Consider the following 22,348-nt stretch of genomic DNA (forward strand, 5'->3'; position numbering starts at 1 on the left):
AAGAGTGCAGAGGATTGGTAGATATCATGTGACTGTTGTGAATGATTGCATGTTAACTAACAATGCACTACTTCACATTCTGATCAATGTGTACTCAATGTAACTTGCTGTGAACGTGAACTTGTTACAAATAAAGTTCACAAAATATACATCATAGAACTGCCCAAAGAGATGCAGGATGTAGGATAACGGGTGAAGAAGTGGAAGTGGAGAACCTGAATTACTCTAAAGGAAGCACCTTAAGTAGTGAAGGAGAGAGAGAAATAGCAGGGAATTGAAAAGCCTGACTTATTCTAAGGGAGGTGCCCAAAGGGGTGTCTGAACGGGTGAAGAAATTGAAAAGGGGAGAATAGACACCTGGTGCAAGAAAATAATGATGAGAGGTGGATAAGGAATGAACAGGAGATCTAGGAAAGTGAAAGTGACACAGAGTGGGTATACAACGTGTCTAAAGAGGTCAAGGATTGGGGAAACTACAGGATGGTGAAAGAGGAGGTGATAGAAAGGAGTGAGGAGCAACATTGGGTAACTGCTAGGGGGCACTATACAGAACTGAGGAGGCAAGAACAATTATCAGGAAAGGGCTGGGGGAGAAGGTAGTGCAGAACGATGTGGAGTGGAATTATATTCAAGAGAACGTGGCAGACCCAAGAGCAAGAGGGGCATGCCTTGGAGGAGTTGTAACCAGGTGAGAATCTTTATGGTAGCAAGGCTTGGGCAGGAGAGCGAGATTGGAGTAGGTAGTTGGAAAAACAGTACCCTGACCCAGAGCGACGCAGTGAGGAACCTAGCAAATCTCTGGCTCCAATCCATCTTGGAAGGCCAGCTATTATGCAAATGCAAGGTCCTAAACATAAAGGGAAATAGAGGCTGCAAGAATACTCTTTACGTGATGGTTCCATGTTGTTTTAGTGTCTCTGCCATTTTTGATTAGGCCTTGTTGCGGCTGCATCCAAGAGCACTTGTTAAGTTGCCAATTTGTGACCATGGTTAACGAGGAACTGATGTCCTCCGAGTACAAAGGACATAGGACATCACGTCATGTGATGTCATCAGGTGTGTGTTGCTACTTCCGCTACCCCTAGCATTTTGTTGAATCAAGGTCCCTGGGGTGAGGCAACCATTCTGGACCTGTAGAAGCTGTCAATTAGTTTTTGTACACCATGAAGCCCAAGGTATCCACATCTATGTAAGAGACATTTGGGAAGGGGATTTTGAAGGCCAAGGAAGTTAATCCACACTGAGGAGAGAACCAACCTATTCTTTGTGTTTGGAAACATCCTGCCTTTACTTTTAAATTGTCCAATCTCGTAACAATCCCAGAATAAAACTAGTCCACCCTGACATGTGGCCTTGGCATCCTCGAATTCAAGTGGAACCCTGTGAAAGAATATTCAAGAAAACCACCTCATATTCATGGAAAAATAACTCCCTTTGCAGAAATGAACAAGAACAAATGTTCAATGAAGGCGTTGTTGAGACCTGGCTGGTGATATGAGAGAAAGTTCAGATGTACACATGGGATGGGACTCAACGACTAATCAGAAAGTCAGTATTCCTAGATAGATTTGAAACACGGTTTTATCTCCATTCATAATATCATAAAAGACCGACTCATTTTACAGTTCATCAAAGCCAACATTTATTTCTGTTATATTTTTACAATTGTAAGGGATTTAGAGTTCGAGATCATTGGGTTATGCAGAGATCCGAGGAATATTTATAAAGTGTCCTTCGTATGTCAATGGAGGTGCCTTATGTAATAAATACTCAGTTGTGTATTCCATGCCCATAGATGTCTGATGCTGCAGCCTATACATGTAATAGCATGCAATGCATGCATTCTCTTCACGTCACCAGAACCATGTGGATACAAGCATGCACACAAATCATTTTCATGTATAGTCATCAAAGTGGGATTATGCACATGTGACAGTTTACACTTCCATAAATAACTAAATAGACTAGCGTAGATTTAGATTTCATTGATATAATCATTTACATCCTTCAAATTGAAGCAATATATTATACCATATGCCGTTTCCTAGGAAACTGCACGTTTACGATACTAACTACCAGCCCTCATCGAGTGATAGAAAGAGGGCAAAGATTGATCTTTTCCATTGTCTTTGCATGGAGATGGGGGAAAGGCTTGACCTGTCATCTGCCACAACCTCACACAAATTCAGATCTTTACATCCTCATTTTATTTGTATCCTAAATAAATAAGTTCATAAAGCGATGCTTATAGACAGTACAGTGGGATCACCTGTAAGAAAGACAGCTGACACTCTTAATTGCTCCATCTCAATGCAAGGAGTCTCTGTGCCCGAGGACTGTCCAGATGCCAGGTTTCAAACTCTCCAACAAACATCCACAAGTAAGAAGTATTTTTTCTCTTCAAAGAAACACATTTGCAAAATGTGGTTTTCCAATATGGAAGTCCTTCTCATATTTTGAAGCAAAAATAGTTCAGAAGACATATGTTCATGCCCATCTCCTACCACGGCCTCCACACCCGACTGGGGGCAGAAGGGAGATGCTGTGATAGGGGGGCGCTCATCTCAGTTCCGGGCAGAAAGCGGGGACCATTCTGACTGTCCTGGGTAATGTGTGACTCCATTTGACACCTTAGGGTACTCTCAGAGTCAGCGACTGTGCATGCTGGGAGGCTTTGTTGTGGTGCGGGATCCGAGAGAGGTGGCACTCTGCTATCACAAGTACACTGTCTCACGCAACCCTCAGAAGCAGGGAAGGTGCGGTGAGATGCAAGTCCTGGTAGAAGCTCATGTGTCTTCTTGTGATTGGCAGAAGGGAGACCTGGAGTGATGTCCGAAAAACTGTGACAAGATGGAGCCCTCAGGAAAAAGAGTGTGTGGTCAGCCTGCAAGCGAGAGGAATGAATGCTTTCTTCTGACAGAAACCGGTCACGGTCCATGTTCATTGGACCAAGTGGGGCTACTCTCTGGCGAGAAGAGCAGGCAGCTTGAGCGTTCCAAGGCAGGGGTGGAGCTGCCGACAGCTCCGAGCTCTGCAGAGGATGTGTACTTTTTTTAGCAGAATTGCCTTGGAACTCGAGGTTCAGGAGGAGTTGGGATTTTAGCTTTGAATCCGACATCTCGCCCGGGCGGAAGAAGCTGGAGACGGTACTCTGGCAGTGGCTGTAGCCGGCAGTGAATCCTCTGATGGGGTCAGAGTTTGCTGCAGAGGAAATGAAGAGGAAAAATGGTTAGATGCAAGCTGTACCAAGGGATGTTTTCCCTGTTTTAATTAGAACGACCATTTTCTTCCTCTACCTTCCCCTGCTGCTCTAATTTTCACTGGCTGAAATCCCTCATTTCATCTTTTCTCACAACTTTGAGAGTGCTGCTTCACAAGATAATCATGTGAAATAAATCAAGTGCTTGTGCTCAGTTTCTCACTTTCTTCCTGAAATGGAATCAACAGTGCTGGTTCAGCCCAGTGAGGCCTGAGGATTGTGAGAGCCAGAGGCAATATTAGAGTCCACCACACCCTATTATTAATCTGATAAATCCTTAAACAATATGAATGAGTAGCCTGATACCTCAGAGTATGGAACAGCATTGGCTTATCGCATTCTCTATATAGTGTGAATGAATACTGCATTTGTCATCAACATTTTCCAAATTGCCCATCACAGTTTACCGTATAGTGCAGTACAGTCCCCCTCCCAAGCATAGACCTCTCTTTCCCCCGTTTGTCGATACACGTAAAAGAAAACTAACTGCACCTCTCGCCTCCCTCATCCTTGTGGCACTAGATGCAAACAGCAGTGCCCATGTGGCAAGGTGGGCAGCCTGTTATGGTCTAACATTGACTACATACGATGGCCTAGATTTAAAGCAAGACATAGGATTGTGAACATTGTACAACATAACATTTTAGATTTTAACAAAAATACAGCCAATTACTCAAGAAGCCGCCTGCAGACGTTGCTTTTGTCTTCACTTTAGGAAACTGATCAGCTCTGCCCGGATACAAGCAGCAGTTACGTTTTGGAGACTTTATTTAAAACTAGAGGTCTTTCTGAAACAGAATTGGGGAGTGATGGTGCCTGGGGAATGCAGAGGTGCCGTCTAGTGTTTAATACTTGAACAAATACATGAATGTATAGACCATGCCCCAGCATATTTATTTCATGGATTATATCATAATTTTTCTTTTATAACACGCGTTATACCTGAGACCAGTTTCTAAGCACGAGCCCGGTGTTCGAAACCTGTGTTGCTATGCGTTGTCTTGCGTTGTCTTGCTTCCCCACGTTGCCCCTGAGCTATATATGCATATATTTATTTTCAGCCCGGTTCAAGGGTAAGCATACTGTGATGACATCCTATGCACAGCTCCGGCTGCCAGAATGGGGGCGACTCAGGGGCCAAAGCATTCAATGCGCTACACGATGAGCAGTCTGGGGAGTTTGGAGAGGATAGGGTGACCAGACATCCTGGTTTTGCTGGGAATGTCCCTGGGTTGGGCTCTCTGTCCCCCCCTTCAAAAGAGTTTTATTAATTTAAAAACTCTGTCGTGGTTTGGGGGAAATGAAGGGTGACAACTGTAATGTGTGACCCCCCCATTGTGTATTACCCCTTTCAGAGGATGTGTCCCTCCCACGTGTATTGCCCTTTTAAGATGGGGCATGACTGTGTCATGGCTCAAGCTAATAAAAGGAGCTCCTGCAGGCACGTGCAGTAGAACGGCAGCAGACTCCAACTATGGAACTCCTGTGTCCGTCTCTGATTGTGGACCTGCAAGCCTACACCGTGTGACCACGGTCCTGCGGCCCTGGCCTGCGGGCCCCACGCCGGTTGACCACAGCCCTGCTGGTCCTGGCTGGTCTGGGCCCCTCAGACCAGCCTGGTGCCCTGGGTCCAGCCCAGGCGCCCACCATCCGGGATGCTCCAGGCATCCACAGTGCTCCGGCACCCAGGCTGTGACGCACAGCCTCCCAGGGCCCTGCCCTGCAGCAACCAGTAGTCTGGGTGACCCCGACATAACAGCATGGTGCTGGGCCCCACAGCACCAATAAGGCCGGCCGCGTGGCCCCACAACAACTACATTTTATAAACAACAATCATATAAATAAACATTATACTTTCACAAATTTGCAACGCAGGATGGCTCGAACCGCCAACCGTTCGCATAACATCCACAAGCATTAACTCACTGTGCAACAGACACCAGCTGGGAAACAATAAAACAGCAGGGCCTGTAATATCAAACAGAGTAAAAGCTAGTTTTGTATTAACATTACCCACAACCATTTATAAGCAGGAGAAGGGCTGGAAATACTGTGGATGGTGGTCGGGGAGGAGGGGCAGGCTAAGGCGAGCGGCATTGAGGAAGTGGGCGGAGGGGAGAGTGAGGCAGTAGTCATTCTCTCTCTCCAGGTGTGTAGCAATCTTGGGCTCGGGTGGGGTGGGGAGACGGTTGGGGTGGGGCGGCGCAGCATTACAAGGTTTCTGGGGAGAGTGCGGGGTAGGAGGGGTGCAGGGGTCGTGTGCGATGCCGCAGGGGGAGAGGGGATGGAGGTACTGTTGGAAACTGAGCATTGTGGGGTGGCGGGAGCTGTTGGCGAAAATTGGGAGTTTAATTAAATATGTGGAAGTGCTTTGTGTAGTTTGTAATACATTGTAAGAATTAATGTACAAGCGGCAAAGGCTGCAACATGAGGGGTGTCGCTTACAGTAGCAGTGGGTGCGGTGAGACGCATATGGCAAAAGTGGGAACACAGTGGGGGAAGCAGGCACCTAAGCAAGGGAGAAAACGGTCAGGAGGGAATTTTGTAGGGCTTGGATAAAAAACACCTTGAGGGATTTTGGTAGTATGGCTATAAACAACGCCTCATGGAAACAGGAGGGGAACACAGGGGAGCATAGCAAGAGAGGGAGCCAATAGGGATAAAATCAGGCAGCAGATTACTGGCAAAACAGCACACAAGGACAGACAGTAAGCATGGATCCAGTCAAGGTAGAGGCACTATTCACGCTTTTGCAGGACAAGGGGATAGACTCGGTGATGGCCCAATTGATAGGGGTTAATATGGGAGGACCACGGGAGCAACCACCGGAGGAAGGGGAAGAAGTAAGAGCAGAGACAAGACCCTGTAGGACTAAGGTGGGCCTGAGAGCGGCCTTCCCACCTGCGAAGAAACATAAAAATGCAGCAAAAGCTGCGGTGGTTTAGGAACAGGCAGGGGGCACAGGGCCAGTGCGGGTGAGGGATGTGGCAATTCACCAACCAGGAGGACGGGAAGAAAGGAGTGGGCTACGGAATAAGATAGCAGTAACTCAGCAGGACGGCAGGGGGGAACTGCAAGGAGGGAGAATCGCCCAGGCGGAAAGAGGGCCTTGCATTACCGAGGGGAGGGCACCCAGACAGCCTGCAGCTATCAGGGGAGGGCCCTGATACCAGGGTCCTATGACAAGTCCCAACAACATAATGGAGCCCGTAACAAGAGCAGAGGTGGGCACATGTAGTCGGGCGCAAATCACAGGCCAGGTGGGCGCCAAACAGGAGGGCAACAGGGTGCAGTGGGCTAGAGAGGCTGGGAATATGGGCACACTAGCAGGACAATGGGCTTCGGGTTCAGGAAGATCCGGACTAGGAGGGAGCCAGGCAACGGGTCAGCTAGGCGCGGCAGGGGCTACTTTTGCCTGGTTACACATGGGGCAGGGCCCGCACGTAGGATCAGCAAACACAGGCCTGGAAGTTGGATTGGCGGAAATAATTAAGGGGCAGGACGTAGCATTGGAGCGGTGCCAAACTTAGCTCGCTAGGTTGGGGCGAGGGAATATATACGGCAGCAGGGACATCGGGAGGTGTGCGGGCATCAGCAGCCCCCATCATTAACCCCACAGGTATGCTCACATGGCACGTACCAATGGAAATAAGGTAAGACAAGTTTGTTGATATATTTGTGTTACTAAGTCACACTGCTTCGGAGGAAGTGAAGGAAGCAAAAGGGGAAAGTAAAGAGAAAAGGGTACAGGTGGAGAGGTCAATCGTGAATTGGACAATGGGGATTGCAATTTTTGCATCCATAATGGCAGGACAATATCCAGAGCTGCAACAGAAACTATGGTCATATCTACACTTAATAATGTCCATGTATCGTGAGTGCACATTTAGCGCATGGCTGAATTATGATGAGAGGTTCAGGGCTTCCAAAGCAGGGAGTATACAGCTGGATTGGGGGAACCAGGGCGAAAGATTTATGGGCCAGCTGCACCATGGCTCAGCAACAAAGTGGGAGGTCACATGGTCCCAGGTCGCAAGGGGCATGGGCACAGACAGGGGCATTCTTTTATACCCCTCCCCCAGAAGGGGGCATAGGTGCATGTTGGGCATTTAACACAAAATCCTGCACGAGAACAAACACACATGCTCCGGCTGCGGGTTGCCTGGGCATCCATCCAGAACAGAGGTGCAACAAAAGGCCGAGGGATAGGGAATACAAAAAGAGCAAGTAGGGGCCAAACAGGGGAGCACCAGTTGCCTACAACCATCAGGGTGGAGGTGCTTTGGATATGGGCAAATAGTTACCTGAGGCAAAAGGAAGCACTACTACTGGTGGAGGGTTTTTCGGAAGGATGCTGCATTCCAGTGAAGGAGTTATAACCACCAGAAGTACCGAGAAACCAAGCATCAGTAAGAGTGAACAATACAGTGTTAAGGGATATAATTGAAAAAAGGAAAAAAGGTTCTGGAGAATAGAGGGCCCTTTTAGCAGCCGCCTTTCCCATTGTTCGTGTGCCCACCAGTAGGCATTGTCCCAAAAAAGGAGGAAGGAAGTTCAGGATGATCCATAACTTGTCCTTTCCAAAAGGGGCTTCAGTAAATGACGCAATCGATGGGGAGGTATGCTCGGTGCGGTTCGCATCCATTGATGATGCATTGAGTCGGCTGAAGGGGCTCGGAGTAGGGGCATTGCTGGCAAAGGCGGATATCGAATCTGCATTTCGCTTATTGCCAGTGCACCCAGCGGATTACAGACTACTGGGGTTCCAGATGGCGGGAAGGTTCTATTTTGACAAATGCAGTCCCATGGGTTGCACCCTTTCTTGCAGTTACTTCGAGGCATTTAGCGCCTTTTTTCGAATGGGTGTCAAAGCTTAGAAATATTGGGTCCCCCAGAATCAGGGCAGTGTGCAGAGGCACTGGAAGGGTTTCAGGTCACAGCAGAATAATTAGGTGTGCCACTAGCGCAGGAAAAAATGGAGGGGCTGGTGACCAACATCGTATTTTTGGGGGTCGAAATTGACACAGAGCAGGGGATTTGAGCTTGCTTTAATCAAGCCTTACAATCAAACTTTGCAGTAGAGTGTGAGTTGTAAATCCACTGCTAATGTAATAAAGTTTAACCAGGTCTGCTTTCATCCACTCAATTTGTAAGCACTTCGCGTGTCCACCACTGAAGTCTTGTTAAAAACAAGCATTGGCAAAGCCAACGGTTTCGGCTTGTGTACAAGTTAATGTTAATGTTAATGTTAAAGGACATTTGTACCGCACACTATCACCACCAGAGTGGTCCCCTGGCACTCTAGCGGCTCTGAAAGAGGGAGGGGGAGGTGGGTTAGTGGGTGGAGGCTGGAAAAGTGCAAGATTGCAGTGATGTGATGTTGGCAACCTCAGCCCGGTGGTTCCGTCAGCTGGGTCTGGGGTGTATGCAGCCGGTAGTCGTTGTGTGCTGATGTGCAAGTCTATGTGTGTTTTTTGTTTTGTTATTGCAGTGTAGTGAATTAGTGCGGTTTGTTGTGCTGGAGGTTTGTGGTTGTGTTTGGTTTGGTTTGGAGTTTGAGAGGTGTATGCAGAGAAGGAAATTGTTAGTGGTATTGGTTAGTTGGTATCTCTATCCTGGATTGACCGGTTGGGCTCGTGTAATCTTACACGACGGGGTGCTTGCACAACCTCTGCCTCAGAAGGTACGTGCCTGTTTTGTATTCGAGGCCGTTTGAGCATTTAGCTGTCCCCTCCGTCCGCTCCCTCAATAACTTTGCATGCTCCTCACCCCCACCCGCATGACCAGCGCACCTGCTAGTGTCCATACTTCCGATTGTGTGGTGATTGATGGTATCTCGTCCGTTCCACAACCCCGTGGTACCTAGTTGTAGCTGTACGGGCGGTGGGGGATGGTAAGGATTGGCTGGGGTTGTTGCCTCTGTCTCCCTGGGTCTCGCGGGTGGACCCCTGTGTCCAGCGTCAGCCCTACTGGTTCTCAGAGTACTTCTGTCGGTTCTAGGGGCTTGTCAATGTCCTTTCCTGTTGAGGCATTTGTCTTATTGTTGTTTCGGTTTTAGTCTCTGGTGTTGAAGAGCCAGGTTTGTAGTAATTTTCTGAATTTAAGGTGATCTTTGTTGTTCCTTATTACTTTTGGGATGTTGTTCCAGGTTTTCGCGGCTAAGTGGTAGAAGGCGGTGCCTCAGAGTTTTTTTTATGTAAGGTTTTTGTTCCAATCGGATTTCGTTGGTTGACCTGAGCGGTCTCGTTGGCTTGTAGATTGTTATTTTCTTTTGTAGGAATTCTGCTCCTTGTCTGCAGATTGCCCTGTGCGTTATGCACATTGTTTTGAAGGTGATACAGTGTTTTACTGGGAGCCAGTGTAGTGTTTTTAGGGCCGGGGTGATGTGGTCTCTTCTGGATAGTTTGAGGAGTAGTCTGGCTGCTGTGTTTTGGATCCGTTGTAGCTTCTTCAGTAGGTATTCCGGTATACCGAAGTAGAGGCTGTTTGCATAGTCGATACTTGACATGATGAGGCCGACGATAGTGAGTGTTTTGTGTGTGAAGGAGAGGAAAGGTGGTATTTTTCTTTCCGTGTGGAGGAGGAAGAAGCATTTCTTGACTGTTTATTTGCGGTTCTAAGGTTAGGGTGTTGTCCATCAGGAATCCCAGATTTTTTACTACCTTAGATGGTGATGGTGCAGATCCCATTTCCGTTGGCCACGGGATGGCGGTTTCCTTCTCTTGGTCTTTGGATATGATCATGATTTCTGTTTTTCCTGGGTTGATTTTCAGGTTGTTGGCATTCATCCAGTTGAAGACTTCTTTTAGACAGTCGGTTAAGTTTGAATGATCGGCTTGGGTGTCTTCGATTTTGTAGATGATTTGAGTGTCGTCTGCGTAGTTGTAGCATTTGATGTTGTGTTTCTTGAAGATTCTGATAACTGGGGTTTGGTAGATGTTGAAATATAGTGGTAATAGTGAGGATCCTTTTGGTACTCCACAGTCGTTGACTTGTGGGGTGGATTTGAAGGGTTTGATCCAAACGGTTTCAGTTCTGTCTGCTAGGAATGAATTAGTCCAGCGTAGCGCTTTGTCTGTTATGCCTATGTCTTCTAGTCTTTTGGTTAGGGTGTCATGGCTAACTGTGTCGAAGGCTGCAGAGAGGTCGAGTAGAATAAGGGCTGATGTTGTGTTGGAGTCTGCATTTGTTTTTAGGTCATCCCAGATGGATAGTAGTGCTGTTTCTGTACCTCTTGTGGGTATGAAGCCGACTTGAGCTTGGTCTAGCAGGTGGTGTTCTTCAACGTATTCTTGGGTTAGTTTGTATACGTATGTTTCGAGGAGTTTGGCCAGGTAGGGGATGTTGGAGATTGGTCTGTAGTTGGAGAGATCATCTACGTCCCCGCTTGTGTTTTTCAGAAGTGGTTTGATGTAAGCCGATTTGAAGATCCTTGGTACGGTTCCTGTTGCCAGTGATAGATTTAGAAGGTTTATGAAGTATTCTGCTGGCGTTCCTTGGGTGAGGATTGATTTGTAGATGTCAGGGGGACAGGGATCCATCGGAGAGCCCGCTTTCTTGCTGTGTTTTACCAGCATTGCGAAAGCCTCTGCTGATATTTCAGGGAAGTTATTGAGTTTGTGCTGCAATTCTAAGTTAGGTTCGTTTGGTTGTATGTCGCTGCTGGTTGGCCTCTGTTGGATGGTTTGTCGGATGTCATTGATTTTTTTTTTAAGTGGTCTGCAAGGTTGTTGCATAGTTTCTCCGAGGGGGTTGGGGTGTTGTCACAGCCTGGTGGGTTTCTCATTTCATTAATGATGCGGAACATTTCTTTTTGTGTGTTGGTGGCATTTGTGATTCTGTCATCATAATGCCTTCTCTTTGCTTTTTGAATTTCCTTCTTTTATGCGCGAATTTGCTTCTGGAACAGTGTTTTTTTGTCTGGGTTGTAATCTTTCCTCCATTCCATTTCCATCTTTTTGTTTTCTTTTTTCATGTTGCTTAGTAGTGGGGTAAACCATTTTGCCATTGCTCTCTTTTTTGATGATGTGAATGGTTTTTCTGGGGCCATCTTGTCAATTGTGTCTGCAATCCATTTGTGTAATATCTCAGCTTTCCCGTCTAGGTCAGCTAGGTCTAGTTCTGTGGTTGAGGGCTTGTTTAACTCCAGTTGTTCGAATAGGTTGCCTTTTTTGACGTCTTTCCAGTTTCTTTTTGTGGTGGTTGTGAGTTTAGGAGGTTGGATGCAGACTTGAGTAGGCAGAGTGATTACGAATGGGATGATGAGATGGTCGCTCCACAGTATTTGTATTGGCGGTACCGTGGTGATGAGTTTTTCCTCTGCGAAAATTGCGTCCAGGCTGTGTCCTGCCGAGTGAGTTGCCCCTTTTACTAGTTGTCGTAGTTTCATGGTGGCGAGTTGTTCAGTGAGTTTGGGAGTTGGCATGACTGTCTTCGAACCAGATGTTGAAGTCCCCCAGTATGATTAGGTGTTCGTGGTTGATGGCTATGTTGGTTATGGCTTCTATGAAGTTGTCGACGAAGGATGCATCATAAGTTGGGGGTCTGTACACCAGGATGAATGTGACGTTGGTTTTTGGGCTGGCTGTTAGGTGTATGACCATGGACTCACAGTTGAGGATGTTGAGTGGTTCGTCTGTTCTTATTTTTAGCTGTTGTTTAAATGCTATTGCAATGCCTCCTTCTTTTTTGTTTTTCCTGTTTATTTGAAGGAATTTAAAGTTTGCTGAAAGGCAGCTCTGGAGTGTGATTTTGTAGTTGTCGTCCAGCCAAGTTTCTGTGATGAAGAGGATGTCAATGCTGTTGTCGTCGAGTAGGTCGAAGATCTCTGTAGAGTGTTTTGACATGGATCTTTCATTTTTTAGATTGCAGTGGAGTTTAGAGGTGTAGTTTGGTTTGGCTTTTTTTGTTAGGGTCGTTTTCTGATCTTGTTCAGGAGCAGGTTTCAGGTTGTCGGCGTCCTCTAGTAGTTCTTCTAGGTTTAGTCTAGGGTTTTTGTTTTCATCTGGTTCGTCTTCCAGGGGTTGTGGTTGTGGGTTGGGGGTTCTTCTTGCTTTGGTGAAGTAAGGTGTTATTGCTTCAGTTGTGTGCTTGTTGTATCTGGTGGGGTTCGTCCTTCTTCGTGATTTTGTTAGGTTGTTTAATGTAGTTGGTTTTGGCGTTGCGTTGGTTCGATCTGGTGAGCAGGTCTCGGCGAGGTATGGAGTTAGGTAGAGGGATTTGTCTCTTCTTTCAGTGTTGGTCCGATTTTTGAACCTGTCTGTGGGGGTGTGTTCTGTTGTTGCGGTTTCGGAGTGTTTGTTCTTTCTTCTCTTCTTTCCCTCTGGGTGGGTCGTTTGCGTGGCATTGTACAATTCCAAGTTGTTTTAGTCTTGTTGTTGTCTCGGTCGGGGTATAAGGGTGGAGTTAAGGGTTGTATAGTTATATAGTTGGGTTTTAACAGTGGCTCTCTTTAGTCTCTGTCTCCCTGAGCGTGGTTCACTGTGGTGAGCTAACCATGTATGTTAAGGGGGGCACGTGCTGGCCCTGGAAAAACTTTGAGGGGCGCAGCTAGGGCTTACTTCCTTGATGTAGTCAGGGCATCGAAGCCCTGCTAGGTTTGAGAGACAGGTCTATTAATGCAGTCTGAATATGATACAATGTAATATGGAGACGGAACCCTAATACACGAGAGACCTGTATAGTGGGAGAGAGGCCTATCAATGCAATCTAAATATCGTACTATGCAGTCTAATATCACACAGTGCAATTTGGGCACAGCGGCCCTGCTCTCAATGCAGTTTGGAGATCAGACAATGCAATTTGGGCATGGCGGCCCTGCTAGGTTTGAGACACCTGTATAGTGGGAGAGAGGACTATCAATGCAGCTTGGAGAACAGACAATGCAGTTTGGGCACGGCGGCCCTGCTAAGTTTGAGACACCTGTATAGTGGGAGAGAAGCCTATCAATGCAGTTTGGAGAACAGACAGTTCAGTTTGGGCACGGCAGCCCTGCTATCAATGCAGTTTGGAGAACAGACAATGCAATTTGGGCACGGCGGCCCTGCTAAGTTTGAGACACCTGTATAGTGGGAGAGAGGTCTATCAATGCAGTTTGGAGAACAGACAGTGCAGTTTGGGCACGGCGGCCCAGCTATCAATGCAGTTTGGAGAACAGACAATGCAATTTGGGCACGGCGGCCCTGCTAAGTTTGATACACCTGTATAGTGGGAGAGAAGCCTATCAATGCAGTTTGGAGCACAGACAATGCAATTTGGGCACGGCGGCCCTGCTATCAATGCAGTTTGAAGAACAGACAATGCAATTTGGGCACGGCGGCCCTGCTATCAATGCAGTTAGGAGAGCAGACAATGCAATTTGGGCACGGCGGCCCTGTTAGGTTTGAGACACCTGTATAGTGGGAGAGAGGCCTATCAATGCAGTTTGGAGAACAGACAATGCAATTTGGGCACGGCGGCCCTGCTAAGTTTGAGACACCTGTATAGTGGGAGAGAAGCCTATCAATGCAGTTTGGATAATAGACAATGCAATTTGGGCACGGTGGCCCTGCTATCAATGCAGTTTGGAGAACAGACAATGCAATTTGGGCACGGCGGCCCTGTTAAGTTTGAGACACATGTATAGTGGGAGAGAAGCCTATCAAGTATTAGGCATTGCCAGGCACTGCTATTAGATTTACAGGTACTCGCACAACTGGCACCTACTATCATTAATGGCCAGTTAATACTGCTATGGCTGTGACTGGCAAGTGCTTTTGTCATGCCTACTCAAAAGCCCAAACTGTTGGCACTGCCAATACTTGTTTCAACTGCAACTGAACTTGCATTTGCAAAATAGGTTTGTGAATCAAACCCAACGATTATAGAAAGTGAGATGTGTCATTGGGAATATTAGAATACCGCCCCTACTGACGGTGCAAATGTAGAAGTTTCATCAAGAGCACTTTTTGTTATTTGCTTAACTGTCAGTTTGCATGTTTTAGTTCCCTGTTTCACCAAACTTTTCCTCTGGTAAGAATCCACGTGTTTCATTTTCCACACTACAGAAACTGTACCCATTTCCTTTGCACTTAGTGCTTCCGTTCTTAAAATTTATTAGAATATATACAGGAGCAATGAATATTGGGGACAGAAATATCAATCCGCTTGCTAAATGATCACCATCCCGAGGCACCTACTTTGGTATAACTAAATCTACCTTAGTATAACTAAAGGTGACATGGCCTATAGTTTTTCAACATGCATTAGTCTTGCATGGATGTTAATCTAGCGCTTTCCTGGTATTTGAATCCCAGTGACCTTCCCAGATGATCATAGAATGTGAACATATATGGAGAAATGCACGACAATTTCTGATCTGGGATGCGGCCTTTTTAGTGCAATTTTTTTGGCAAGATTTATTTATTTTTTTCGTTCTTTTTTCTATTTCTTAAGAGTTGTTGGGCATTTCAATGAATGAAGCTTCGAGTATTTTCTGCCTACTCTGGTACAGCATAAAATATTCTGTGTTTTCTTTTGCCCGTTTACAGGTGTGGCGTGTGTTGTTTGGTGCTGAACAAGTGCTGCGAATCACAGGAGGCAGTGCTGGAAGGCTCAAAATGGTCACTCTTTTTTTTTTTACCAAGTAATGTCATGCCTGAACTGTGGAAAAGAAATGCCAGTTTCCATTTGCACTTGACTTCAGGCGCTGGTATATTGGATTGGTAGGGTGGTTTAACAGTGTATGACAAAACAGCACAATCTTGAAAAGGGGCCTAAGAGTCTTCAGGGGGATCTTTGGCTGCAGGTGCAGTAGCCATGCTGGAATCCTTAGATTAGGGAGCAGAGTTTACGTGCCCAGCCACAGCCAAGGGACGTTGTCAATAGGGAACACCCGTCAGTGAGCATTAGGCAGTGTAATCCAGAAGCGGAAGGCTACAAGTCATATCCTGCTGGCGCTCATTAAGACCCATTACTATCCAGTGGAAAGCGGCTACATTTATAAAGTCTCTTGTCGCTGTGAAGCCCATGGAGATCACCAAGGGAAGTTAGTTCATGATAGGGTTGGTGCGGTTGCACAGTGGTGGAGACCAAAGATTCTCAAGTGTACCAGCCACCAGCAAATCTTTGCTTCTAGAAGTCATCTTTTACTTTTTTGGGGGTGAAACTTCGGGCCTTTTTCTGCCTGTCTGGAACACTGAGCTGAGAGTGTTTTTACTGAACTGAAAAAGCAGCTGGGCCCACAGGTGACCAGGAAATGTGGGTCTAACTTTTCAGAAGCGTGCTTCCCAAGGTTTCTGTCTGCTTTGTTACAACTTGCCCTGTTTACCAGAGTTTTCTAAGCGCAGACCCGGGGATTGAACCTGTGTTGCTTCGTGTCGTCTTGTTTCCAAAGCGAGCATATTGCCGCTAAGCTATCCTCCCGGGACAATTTTCCTGAGAGGTATGTGTTTGTGAAGGCTCTGAGGAACCTGTCCAGAAATACTCCAAAAAAAAGATAGGCGTGCCCAAAATACAGGTGCTACACTGTGAAGAAAAACCTGACCTCACCACAGCTCTTGAAGAATTCGTACAACCAGCCTGAGTGTATTCAACTCCTCTGAGCAGTGTACATGGGACTGAACCCAGTTGCTTTCCCTGTTTAATCGGAACAACAATTGTACCTGCTTTACCCTCCCAGTGTCACCTATATAGCGACAATGATCTTTGTAAGACCCATCTCCTCATCAGAACACCACGATCACAATCATATCACCTGTATGGCATAAAAGTACAGTCAGAGCACGCCATTCCGCTCCCTTTACCTGCTCTTTTCAGCCGCTGCAGGTGTTTGACTGCCAGCTCTAATATGTCGGCCTTCTCCAGTCGGGAGGCTTTTTCAGTCTAGAAAAGGAAACAGAGGCAGGATTTCAACACAAGGTCATGATCGAGTGCTTGATGTCATGTTCTGAATACTCTAGAGTCGGCTTCTTGGGGACATTGCACTGGGGGTGTGCTGGGATTGGCAATCTGAGAGTACATTGGGATTCCACAGCCAGCACAGAAACCGACACACTGCAAAATGTGGCCAAACTGTGTTGTCAAACTGGGAGTTTACTGGGATTTTGCAACCTGGAAGTATAATGGGATTGCACAGGCATGTCATGCGTTGGTTTGTCAAATTGGGATTATGCATGGTTCATCAAAGGAGCACCGAGGTACTTTCAAAATGTGATTTAACTGGAAGTATTCACGATTAATCAAACCTGGAGCAGGCCGATATTGCTAAGTGGGGAATAAATGGATTTTGCGCAAACAGGCAATATTGGAGATGTCAAAGTGGGGGTATGGCTGAGTTGTCGAAGAGGTAGAAACTGGACTGGACAAAATGGCAATTTCTTGTGTTAATCAAACTGGAAGGATTCTTGAATTGAAAAAACTAGGAATGTCAAACGGGGGTATACTAAAATTGCGTAGATTAAACCTTCATTCGAACTGTGCACACTATATATACAATGTAATCACATAACAATCATTTGTGCTTATTAAATTGGGATCTTAAAGGAGTTGTTCTATTACACTGTGTCATGCTCTTCTGATGTCATATCAGGCTATATTGTGACATTTCATGTAATGTGCAAACCTCAGGGCGCAGACAAGGATATACCACGGTTGTTAGGTTTGCTATTGATTTAGCAGGAAAGCCGATGAAAAACAGATTTCTGTGGATCTTGGCATCGACACATTCAAAGGATTTTTGTGACTCTTAGGCTTGGTACAATAACCACTATTCACCTGTTCGTAATTGACCTGGTTTTAATTCCAGTGCTAACACAGGTGCATATTGTGTCTTTGCACCAGGGCTGCGACAAAACATATTTGGTTATTTTGCTGGGACAATTGTCAGTGCAGGTGCAATGACCCAATTTGTACTATTTTGGCTAAAGAGGCACTAGTGATTCATAAATTGCCAGCAGGGAGAACAGCCAGCCCACAGCAGTACTCAGAACGGCGTAGATTAATCTGGGCCAAAACGTCTGAACCTAGATATGCGAGGTTGAACTTTAACTTTGATCCACAGATCCTGTGGACATAAGCCTGAATCTAGGCAAATGTACATGAATCTGGGTGGATCTCTTCCATTGATGGGCCTGTCTGTCTCCTAAGACCTGGTCTCCTGTGGATATGTGATGGAATATTTGGTCATTCCCTATGACATTAAAGATGCCTTCTTCATTTGGTGCTCACTCCCTGTCTTACTTTCCTTCGACCAAGATATGGTGAAATGTATCTTAGAAGAATGCCAGCTTCTACTCTTAAAGGGTGCCATTGAACAAAAAAGTACTTCCAGCCTATAGTATTAGACTCCACTGGCATCATCATCCTTGTTCATTCAATCGATTGTACTATTCATAGCAGGATCAGGGATGGCCCGTGAGTCACAACTGACCTGATATTTGTTACCGTAAAATTGAGCCACAATGCACTGCAATGCTTAAAAAAAAATCATGTACAAGAGCGTAATCTCCTGCTCTTCCACATTGCCCTTTGTTTGCCATTACAGTGCCAGGACCACTCACCTTTGAACCCTCGTTGCTCTGAAGGAGTTCCTTCAGTTGGTCCAGACTGGCATTGATCCGGGTCCTCCTCTTCTTCTCTATCAAGGTCTTGATTGACTATTGGGAAAAAAAAAGATTGTGTTGAGAATGTGGTAGGTTTGACAAGCCTGACTTTATTCAGAGTTCGTCTTTCCGACTGCTGTTAAACCCTTGTCCATACTATGTTCACATGAGTCAATAAATCGGCCTGTCACGCGGTAACACAAGGTTGGCAGAACCCACCCCATTGAACTATAGCAACCATTGGGAAAAAATGTCAAACATTATCACGTGGCACCCACTGCTTCTTGCTCCCTGTGTCTAGTACTCCTCCCTGTGTTCCCCAACTCTCCTTCAGGGCCACTCGCTGCACTCTCTCCACTGTTGGAAATACCAGCCCACTCCAGCGTGCCTCAAGACATCTCCTCAAAAGCACCTTGGCAGAAAGGCACCACTACTGAGACTTCGCCCAATGGACACCCCTATCAAAATGTCACACCAAATTGAGACTCAAGTTGCCCACTGCACCCTCAGCTAACCTCCCTGTACCAACATTCCCCACCTCCACACTCAAACATAAACATACTATGAGCATTCCAGCTAAGTGACTCACACATGAAGAACCCTGTCAAAAGACATCAAAAAACAACTCTAAACGTATACAGCCAACTAACATATCACAGTGCTGGCAACACAGGAACACAGGGTTCCCCTCTGGATAAAAATGCTCCTATGTTTGTGACCCGGAACACCAAGAAACAGACCTGTACGTAGAGCTCAGGGTACTTCCAGTCTGCTGACATCAGCAGAACAGCTATCTTTCAGTGCCCCTCTCTACCCACCAAGCTACACGCCCCCGCTCTTTTAGAGCTCCTAGAGTGCCTGGAGACCATGCAAATGGCAGCACGGCACGCTTTAAGATCTCTTTGCACAGACATGTTAACATTATTATTATTTCGGTATTCATTGAGAGAAGACCTAGCTTCAGGAAGTAACGGAGCACTTTTCAGAGGTAACAACAGAACAGATATAAAACGGGGATGGGATACAGAGGAGCACAGAGAAGGGGTACAGCTGTACAGGGTGGCGGGGAGGAGAGGGGTGGATGGCGTCTAGCGAGACAGGCGGCGTGGGGGTGTCGCAATGGACTGGGTGTTGAGGAGGAGAGACTCCTTGAAGAGGTGGGTCTTGAGTTTCTAAGGCACGTGTTTCCAGCTGTTCCATTATAGGCACCTAGCAAGAACGATCTTAATGGCCGACAGGCAGCAAAGCTTCTGTCGCAGGGAACCCACCAAACGTACCCAAAGCAATGGCAAGATATAGTCTGCACGTGAGACAGCTTCCTGTGCCTGGTTGTATGAAGTGAGTGGTAGCCATTTCAGTGCTTCCCAGATTCACTTGGACTTTCCTAAAGGAGGACGTTGTCTAGGGTGACCAGACGTCCTGGGTTTCACGGGGACTGTCCCGGAATTAGGGCCTCTGTCCGCATTTTTTTTAAATTTAAAAACACCTGTCCCGGTTTTGTGAAAAGGCAGGGTGACCATTGGCAGAATCAGGCTGTGACTGAGTCCTTTTATTTAACAATGATAAGCCAAGCTGTCTTGTAAATGCGCCCAGATGCCTTAGGGTGTGGTGCGCTTTATAAGTACTCCAGAGACAGCCTCCAACTCACAGCCTTTTGGTGACAATTAACGTGCACTGCGTGATCGTGCCATATAGACTGCGTATGTAAGGGCTTCACAGGCAAGACCTAAAATAGTAATCAGAGTAAAAGTTGCTTTGTTTTCAGCTTCCTTGTAGTTAGTCACAACCACATCTTCAAAGTTAATTTCCAGTGGAGTGACTGGACCCCAACCCTTCCCCTGCCCACTCATTATCACACTGCTGATGGTTATTTAAGGTAGTCCCTTTCAAATTGAAGTCTTATTTTTAAGTCAATCCTGCCCCGGTTTTTTATTTTTAAAACCTCGTCACCCTAACGTTGTCCCTACATCAGTATCACGGGTCAAGAGCGAGGGAATAGTCGCGTCGACGTTCTATAAACCGCCCTTTTGCACCCCTTCCTCGGGCGTGCCCCGGAAAACTTACTACCAGCAGCCTCCAAAATGGAAGACCTAGCAAGATAACACTCTCTGGTCTATTCGGACAGGGTATTTTACCCACGTTTGAAACTGTGAAACCCCTTTTATTGGACGCTTGTCATTCGGTCGGGCCACCTGCCTCCTCCCAGATGCTGGTGTACGACAGAGGTCCACGCTGCTGCAGCGCACTTTTTGCGCTCTTACTATAGGGATAATTACAAGACGGCCCTCGCGACGTGGGCTTGCGTGAGATGTTATAGTTTGCAATAAAACGCTGTGTGCGCCTCGCAGCGGGGATTTTGGCTAGCATTGGAAAATGAACATTCTGTGGGGAGCCTGCCTGTAGTAGGAGGGGAGCACGTACGGCTTATAATCACTGGGTCGTTTTATTAGTTCAAGAGGACACGTCTACCATTCTTCCAAGTAGCAAGATCCAGTGAACAGTTTTCAACTACTTGGGCTCGCCTCCGGTTATGCCCAGGGGTGTGACTGCAACGATTGGTTCTCCAGATGTTTTGGACTCCAACTCCCAACAGTGCTACCCGCCATAGTCAGTGGTGTGGCATCATGGGACTTGGAGTCCAAAACACCTGGAGAGCCGCAGGGTTCAGGCCCCTGGTCTAGCGTATGGGTCGTCTTTGCAAACAGTTGACCATTTCGCGAACGTAAATATTTCGTGAAATAAATTGTAACCTTCAATCCTGCATCGGTCCCTTGAGCGCAAATAGTTTTCCCTCCTTTGCAAAGGAGGTAAAGCGCGTGGCTATAAAACACGTCCGTGTCGTGTGCCTGGAATACAGCGTTTTTTTTTTACTTTGTATTAGCGCTTATACCCTACGATTTGCGTACTTTTAGGCCACGCCCCCAAATGAGGGCCCCCCCTCGATTTCTTACCCCACTTAAAGCCCTGAATGTACCCTTCACATATCAAAGTCTACTGGGCATTAAACCATGTGGGCAGCAGTGCAAGGTATGCATTTGATGCAAGTTCACCCCCAGCCCCAAACAAAAAACAAGGCGCAGAAGCAAACTTGCAACTAAGGGACAGCAAGTCTGCCCCACGCATGCACCCGGCAAACACACAATAAAACCACCTATACACAGCTGGGGACCGGAGACTCGGAAAACAATGATAACACATACAGATAATTCAAATTACAGAGCGAAAAGGGCAAACACAGAAGAACAACCCCAAAACAGGAAACCAAACAAACACCTTAACAACGAGACTTCGTTGTGTGTAACTCTGACTAAGATAAATACGCACAGAAATATAGCAGGCAGGCGAGGGATAATTATACATGCTGGCATTGACCGTATGCATTTATCATGGACAAGATGGTTACTTTAACATTTTGAGAGTGGCGGGTGCCCTCTCCTTGCATTTCTCCACATACCTTTCTATAAAGGCCAGGCGTGGCCTTGGCAGACCCAGAGGACGGGTCCAGGTGCGCGCTTTCGGGCAGCAAAGGACCCTTCATGGCCCCGGGATAGAAGTGGAACCGGAAGACTTCTCTGCGCCTCTTCCTGCCCTTAACGGGCTACTTCCACAAAACGCCTTCGCTGATAAGAATGCTTCAAAAGATGAAAAGTACCCTGCAGCCAGAAACTGGCAAACATAAAACATGCGTGATGCTGATAATGCCTGGTAATGTTGTCGAATGTTCAAGGGAATCCCAAAAAAGCGGGGAAATGCTTCCCGAATGTTCGCCCTCTCGTCGCCTGGCTTCTGCTGTGGGCCACACGGTTTCCAGGTCTCTCTCTCTCTCTCTCTCTCTCTCTCTCTCTCTCTCTCTCTCTCTCTCTCCTCTCTCTCTCTCTCTCTCTCTCTCTCTCTCTCTCTCTCTCTCTCTCTCTCTCTCTCTCTCTCTCTCTCTCTCTCTCTCTCTCTCTCTCTCTCTCTCTCTCTCTCTCTCTCTCTCTCTCTCTCTCTCTCTCTCTCTCTCTCTCTCTCTCTCTCTCTCTCTCTCTCTCTCTCTCTCTCTCTCTCTCTCTCTCTCTCTCTCTCTCTCTCTCTCTCTCTCTCTCTCTCTCTCTCTCTCTCTCTCTCTCTCTCTCTCTCTCTCTCTCTCTCTCTCTCTCTCTCTCTCTCTCTCTCTCTCTCTCTCTCTCTCTCTCTCTCTCTCTCCCCTCCCTCCCTCCCTCCCTCCCTCGCGTGACCTGTGCTCTCTCCTCCCCACTCAAGCCACAGGCCGGATGCTAATGTCTGTCGCTCAAGCGCCTCCCTCTTTTAGCTCCTGGAGCTGAGGGGTGCTGCGCCCCGCCCCCGCCAGTCTTGGTCACACTCACACCTTAGGTGTCTGCCCATTTGGTACATATAAACATGCCAGCCGCTGCGGACATTTTATACTCCTCCTCCATAGTGAAATGCCGATAATATGTTGTTGTGATTGTTTACTTCAGAAGCATGCGCTGAGGCGGGAGGGTCTCTGTGGGGGGAAGAGGTGTTGGTT

General features: G+C 46.9%; 1 protein-coding gene across 1 annotated transcript; it reads right to left on the reverse strand.

The window, feature by feature from the left end:
- Nucleotides 1-1,147: 1,147 nt before the first annotated feature.
- On the reverse strand, nucleotides 1,148-21,376 carry LOC138498228 (enhancer of split mgamma protein-like). Its single transcript, XM_069622092.1, has 5 exons — nucleotides 21,293-21,376; nucleotides 17,797-17,892; nucleotides 16,042-16,120; nucleotides 3,067-3,201; nucleotides 1,148-1,185 (listed from the first exon to the last, which is right to left on the reverse strand). Exons 1-5 carry the CDS (start codon nucleotides 21,374-21,376, stop codon nucleotides 1,148-1,150), a joined length of 432 nt encoding a protein of 143 aa, XP_069478193.1.
- Between the last annotated feature and the right edge of the window lie 972 nt (nucleotides 21,377-22,348).

This window comes from Ambystoma mexicanum, chromosome 5q (assembly GCF_040938575.1).
Source record: "Ambystoma mexicanum isolate Mex_15411 chromosome 5q, UKY_AmexF1_1, whole genome shotgun sequence".
Classification (NCBI taxonomy): Eukaryota; Metazoa; Chordata; class Amphibia; order Caudata; family Ambystomatidae; genus Ambystoma; species Ambystoma mexicanum.